Genomic DNA, 6,547 nt, shown 5'->3' with positions numbered 1-6,547 from the left:
GTGTACAGACAAGCGATCGCCAAGGCCCCGCCGTCACCGAACTGGGCAGCGTGATGAGTACATCAGGGAGAAATACGGAGACCTAGACGTCCTGATTGAGAAGAAGATCGAAGATCGCATGAATCCTGTCCGGCTAAGGATGCCACTGAGCGAGTTCTTAGACAACTACCACCACAAGCAATGGTACGTGGTGTCCTTGTTGCCAGACCCCATGAGGGCCGAAATGCAGGTGCCTCGTTCGTTACTCTGCGGGAATTTTAAGGACAGCATCCTAGAATCGAACCTGTGGCTGTCGTCAGGTGGGACGAGGTCGGTTCTACACTACGATGCAGACCACAACATACACTGTCTGATCTCCGGGCGCAAAGACTTCATCATGATCCCCAACAAGCACGGCGACAAGCTCGGCTTGGCAGACAAGAAGAAAGCCGGATCCGGGTTCACTCACATGGACGTGGACAAAATCGACCTCGTGAAAAATCCGCAAGTGGCGGAAGTTCCCTGGACCTGGGCCACGCTCCTACCCGGGGACTGCATCTTCATTCCCTCGCAATATTTCCACCAGGTCCGGTCGTACGGGCGCAGCGTGGCCGCCACCATCATGTGGGACCCTTTCGCCGAGTTCAACGACACGGGCTGCGACAAGGAAGACATCGACAAGTACACGGCGCTGAGCGATGTCAGGCTGCAGTGGACGTACCACAAGGGAGACAAGGTCATCGACATGGGCTACATGAACGTGGAGATACTGAGGAAAGCCTTTCTAGGCATAATGAAAGACAAGAACGTTGAGAAGTTTACCCCCGAATTGCTCTCACTTATTTACGAGCACAACTTTCTGGACGAAGAAGAAGGCGAGGAACTGGGAGAAGAAGACATGGAACACGTCAGAGAGGTGTTTTCCTACATGGACAAGGATAAGAAGGGGTACGTCACGGCAGAAGAGATAGAAGGGCTGGACGTTGAAACACTGAAAGATGTTGCACGCGGGGTGGAACCGGCCCACGGGCCAGTTGGAGACGACGAGGGACAGCGGGACGAACTGTAACATATATCGGTTGCTGAAAGTTGGGATATCATTTAGCTTATTATTATGGTTTGAGGGATAGTGCGCATGGGATCAGTAGCATTGTCAAATGTAAAAATTAGCCAAGACAACAATGTATAGTAAGAGTTCCTTTCAATCCAAAGTTGTTGTTTCCGTAACCTGAGTTCAATATTCAACTTGAACTCCAGCATGAAAGAATGAAATGAAGAGTTTCTATCCGTACATTTGGTTACATTCTATAACTTGAAGCTGCTTTGCTCTTTTTCAAATGTCGTGGTGACTTTTCCCTTTCCAGTGGCCGATTTGTATTCAAGTCTTATTACTTGGAGTTTTTTGTTTGTTTTCAATAAAGCTTTTGTTGAGAAGTAAAATTTTGAAAGTGTCTCCTTTGACATGACTTAAATGCTTTCGTATGTGTGCTTCTAAGAGTTTCGTAGTCACTGTTTGTGAAAAGCTTCTTTTATTATCTGCAGGTCTTTCCTGACATTACCTTACCATTCCTTCTGATACAAAAAGTCTACAAATTGGATCAAAACTTTAAAAGAAAAGACTGCGTTTTTATTCAAGGATATGGTATTAATTAAGTAGGCACTACAATCGTATTATCATTCTGGCCTACACTGCGCATGGCAATTGTGACGTCAGCCAAAATGGCAGGAGAACTTGAGGAAATAACACACCAAAAATTATTTCAGTCTCATCCCTGTGATATGGAATATCACTGCAGGGCATTAGGAGACAGTAAAATGTAAATATATATGGAATACCAGCTTCTTTTCCTTGAACACACATATCAAAATAAATGAAATATCATAAATGTAGCATTGGAACTAGTAGTACATTGACTTGTATTTAGTAACTTGCCCTCGCTCGGGCTCTACTAAGCTCTCCAAGCAGATCTTTGGGTTTTGGGCTTATTTTTGGCGTGTTCTTTTGTTTTCAAGTTTATCGGACTTTCTTTTTTTCACTGATCGCCCAAAAAGATACCAGTGCAAAAAGAAATCTCGATAAAAAACCTAAAATACGTTAAAATAAGCCCAACCCAAACCTCTGCTTGGAGAGTAATACTAAGCTGAAACCGACTTGATATTCCTACGGCATTCCAAGGGCATGAGAAACATTCTGATCGCATTTGGAGGGAAAACCGGAGCGGTTCAGAATGTTTGGAATGCATCTCGATTGTTGCCGAGATCAATCTATTTTGGGCTGCGGTGTACAGCAAGTGCGAAATGAAAGGAAATGGAACGAAGTTTAAATTGAAATGAAACAAGAGAGATTTTTATATTAAGTAGAAATGTATAAATCGTTCACAACGGGTTCCCCTTTAACCCCCCCCCCCCCCAAATTATGGATGAAATGTACTAGTATTATACCAGAGACGTTAAACGTAGCTTGGTGTACCAGGATCGATCTTTTTACCGACCACATTTGTATCTTACTTAGTCCTTACTCAGTTCCGTTTCCTTACATTTTGTGCTACGTGCTACCTATTTTGTTTCATTCCGATTCATATTCCGTTCTATTTCGTTCCATTTCGCACTTTCTGGAATGCATTTCGCACGCGGCCGGAATGCATTTCAAATGCAGTCAGATCGTCCCGATTGGCCCTCGAATGTGTCCGGACGTGACGTAAAAGAGAACGCCGCTTGCATGCACAATTACGACCGACTGCCGCTGGAATGTAGCAAGAATATAGTCGGAATTAAAAGGAATCGCCTGGTCAACACGCATCGCGTCATGCCGCCCAGGAAGAAGGTGGCCTACAAGGTCAAGAACTACACCGCAGGCCGTGGCTTCGGCTGGGGCAGAGGTAGTACTGAAGAACCAGCGGGTGTTGTAGAAGACGTCCCCCCTCCCCCATACTCTCAGAAGGGCATACTCACAGCCCAGTCCACCTCTGACAGCGACGATGATCTCCATCCCTCCGAGGCTGCTACATGTAAATCCCAGAAGAAGCGCAAGAGGGAGCTCGTGACCGCTGACTTCACGGAGGAACAGGAGCGGGAGATGGTGGAATGGCTCCAGGCCCCGCAGCAAAACTGCCTCTTCAACAAGAAACACCCAAACTACATCAGGAAGGGAGTTAGGGATGCGCTATGGGAGCAGAAGGCCAGAGAACTGTGTAAGACCAGCTACCAACTGAAGAAATGGTACGTAAGTTTAAAGTGAAAACTTAACATCCAACACAAAGCAAGAAGTTCTCTCACCTAGAGCTTTCCACCAGTCACTCTGGTCTTCCTTAGTAGACTGACCCAGTGAGGCTTGTCACCTGGCTTCTTTGAAATGTGACGTCAACACTGGCTAACTACTAGCCGCTCTCACCAGCTACTACTATTGGCTAACGCTAATGAACATGTAAATGAGATAAGGGTCTAAACTGTGTACTTCTGCCTGTTGCAGGTACACCAACATGAGGTCCAGGTTTGGTAAGCTGAAGCAGAACCACACAGGTACTGGAGAGGAGGAACTGATGACTGCACGGGACCGCTGGATCCTCCACCACTTCCAATTCCTCAGGCCCTACCTCATCGTACAGGTCAAAAAGAGGGTAACTGTCAGACTATTTTTTTTTTACCTTCGCAGGTCATGTTTTTGCTTGCGGTTATTTATTACCTTCGCCTAGAGGGTTATGTTTTTGGATGTGTCTGTATGTCTGTATGTATGTAGGTGGTTCAGCATGACACCTTAAGTCCATACGAATGCATTGTTTGGACTGATATGTGGGTAGATATTGACCTGTAGAAGAAATTAGTAGATTTCAGACCCCCTGGCAGCTGTCCTTGGTACTGAAGCATAACTTCTGGTTTTGATATATCACGTCCTATGATCATGATTTTTAGCAACGTGAAGAATTATAGTTATACATACACCCTACCCAGTTAAGTTTGCAACTTTGGGAGGCCAAGGCATGGCAAGAGGTTGACAGGTTGTCATGATTTTCAATATGTAGTTAGTTTAATGCCAATTATGCAAATCATGAGTTAATTTGCATAATTAATGCAGAAATTCTAAACATTAGCTGCGTTTCATGTTGGCACTTGTATAACAAAAATGGAACATGTGTAACTGTGAAAGAGAAACTTAAGGTTTGAGATCGTGGAACTTGCTTAACTACTTAGATGTGATGAAATTGCAACCATTTTTTCTTACATTACTTGCGATTGTTCTTTGTCCAGGTGAAGGCAAAGGTCCGAGCCACTACAGTTCCAGCTCCAACCCAGTCTGAGTCTGACCATCATCCCCCTGCTGCAGCCGCTCAGTCTGATGCAGACACCTCCCTGGGGTCCAGGGCTACCGACGACACCGACACCACCTGGGGAAACATCGCCGAACTACAGAAACAGCTGCTGAACAAGCTTTCCGAGACCAAGAAGTCGGCCATGCAGCGTCAGAAGGACAGCTTCGCCGACTACATGAAGGAGGTGACTTACACGTTCCCTCCCCCCATGTGGCTGAGGTTTCAGAGCGAAGTCAACAGCCTGATGCAGGAGTACCAGTTGGAACTCCACCAGGAACACCCTTCTACACACGCTCAGCAGCAAGACGAGTTCACAAGCCCTTACCCTCCTGAACTTACCCCGGGTCCTACCCGCCAGCAGTCTCCTTCAGCAGGCTGGCGGCAGCATCCAACGCAAGTCCACCGACCGACTTCTGTCTGGGGTACGCATCAGGGGGCCAGTTTAGAGCAGGAACAACTACCAGATAGACCACAGTCAGCTCCTCCACCCACCCACTCTGCCAGTAAACCCCATACACAGCCTTCAACATCCGGCCAGGGAAAGGACGCAGAAACTCAACACTATACTGTATACAAATCAACAATTATAAAAGAAGAAAACGACCATTAAAATTTTTTCTTGGACCAGGTTGTAAAAGAAGAAAATGACCTTAAAAAGTTTTTTTCTTGGAACAAGTTCAACTAATAGCACCTGCATTCCTTTTCACTGTAGACAATGGACATTCAAACACAAGTTTCAGAAATTTATGTTGATGTTAGATTTTGAGATGCCAACATTTGTACTTTTGTACAATGCCAGAATAGAATGATAATGTTACAAAAGTATGGTATCTATACTAGACTATATTGGAAAATACGTCTACATTGTAAGAGTAAGACATTTTCCCAACCATGCAATTCAAAAGTTTATTCTCATATAAATTTAGGTTCACACATTGGGATTTTTTCCAAGTTTCATAGCTTTGTTGACCACACATCACTCTATGTTTCAATGTGATACTTAACTTTGACAAACTCACCTTTATGTGAGTCATGCCCGCAAATGTTACCATACAAGTTATCAGTTTTTCTAATACATTTAGTGTAAGAATAGATCAAGCCAATAATAAAGTCACTTCTAATAAAAGTCAGTGACAGTATAAGTAGTACATATGTAAGTATAGTCATTTACTAAATACCTCAGAAAGGATATAAAAAATTCTTCATGGCGAAAAATACACTGTTGTACCTACACAAAATAATGAAACTTGAATTATTCTTTAGAAAGGAACACAACTTCATGTCAGATTTGGACTCAAGTTATATTAGTTCCATGCTGTATGTATTTCCAAAGAGATCCTTGTAACCAAGTGATATAGACCAGACTTATTTGTTGGGTGTTCTGGGTGTCCTGGTCCGAGCACTTCTCCTTGTGGCACCCCCCGGCTGGTTCTCGGCCTCTGATGAGCTGCCGCTCTGAGGACGACTGCGGGTTCGCTGTCTCGACTTGTTCGGGGTCACAACCTTCCACTCCACGGGTTTTTCTGTGGCCTCCGGGTGCTTCAGACAGATGACCGCCATCTTCTCTGTCACCTCGGGCTCCTCTGCGTCGGCTGCCATGTTAAGACTGGGACTGCGCTCCGACGTGGACGGGACCCTGCGAGTTGTGCCATTGGGCACAATTGGCGTAATGGCGCTGACGTCAAATGGAACCTGTGATGAGACACACACCACACATATAAAACCATACACTGACAGACATCTTTGTAAAATGAAAAATTCTAATGTTCTGCAATGCACTAGATCGATTTAAGGTTCCACTATTTAATAGGAGTGACAGGCACAGGAGCAGAGTTTTCCCCCTTTTTTAGGCTTGATTATGTGGATAACATCTGATCATGAGCATGCATAATTTTCGTCCATTTCCCCTTCCCCAAAACATTTGTGATCATATGTACTATTTTTTGAGTAATGGAAGGATGACAGGTCGAAAGGAAGGTGCCAGAGGAAGGCTAGGGAAGCAGGGCTCGAATTTCTACAACCTTCCACCACACCAAGTCTTCCAATGTCAAAGATGTGAAAGAACAGAAAAAATATTTATTGTGTGGCAAATACAGTGTATATAATGTTTTTTTATATACTTAGTGTGTTCAATCATTAAACTTTGTTCAACCTACCTGACCACTTAGATTTCAAAATAAAAGCAACTTTTTTCACACGCATCAGTTTTGGGGTGCCCACAGGATGTCATCCGCATAATCAAATCTGCATGGGCCTTACAT

General features: G+C 44.5%; 2 protein-coding genes and 1 pseudogene across 5 annotated transcripts in view; 2 read left to right on the top strand and 1 right to left on the bottom strand.

The window, feature by feature from the left end:
- The first annotated feature begins 6 nt into the window (after window positions 1–6).
- LOC109488231 lies at window positions 7–1,419 on the top strand (annotated as a pseudogene).
- A 1,096-nt stretch (window positions 1,420–2,515) lies between these two features.
- Window positions 2,516–5,104, top strand: LOC109488206. The gene is made up of 3 exons (XM_019792391.1): window positions 2,516–3,198; window positions 3,449–3,596; window positions 4,225–5,104. The coding sequence occupies exons 1-3, from the start codon at window positions 2,597–2,599 to the stop codon at window positions 4,894–4,896; spliced, it is 1,422 nt and encodes a 473-aa protein (XP_019647950.1). The 5' UTR covers window positions 2,516–2,596; the 3' UTR covers window positions 4,897–5,104.
- A 74-nt stretch (window positions 5,105–5,178) lies between these two features.
- Window positions 5,179–6,547, bottom strand: part of LOC109488205 (condensin-2 complex subunit D3-like) — a 23,101-nt gene continuing 21,732 nt past the window's right edge. For all 4 annotated transcript variants that reach the window (XM_019792388.1, XM_019792387.1, XM_019792389.1 and 1 more), the window contains one exon: window positions 5,179–5,978. In XM_019792388.1, coding sequence (XP_019647947.1) covers window positions 5,652–5,978 — 327 coding nt within the window. In that variant the 3' untranslated portion in view covers window positions 5,179–5,651. The remainder of the gene's footprint in view (window positions 5,979–6,547) is intronic.

This window comes from Branchiostoma belcheri, unplaced genomic scaffold (genome assembly GCF_001625305.1).
Source record: "Branchiostoma belcheri isolate BF01 breed outbred unplaced genomic scaffold, Haploidv18h27 scaffold92, whole genome shotgun sequence".
NCBI classification, from domain to species: domain Eukaryota; kingdom Metazoa; phylum Chordata; class Leptocardii; order Amphioxiformes; family Branchiostomatidae; genus Branchiostoma; species Branchiostoma belcheri.
This window is presented reverse-complemented; position numbering and strand designations above follow the sequence as displayed.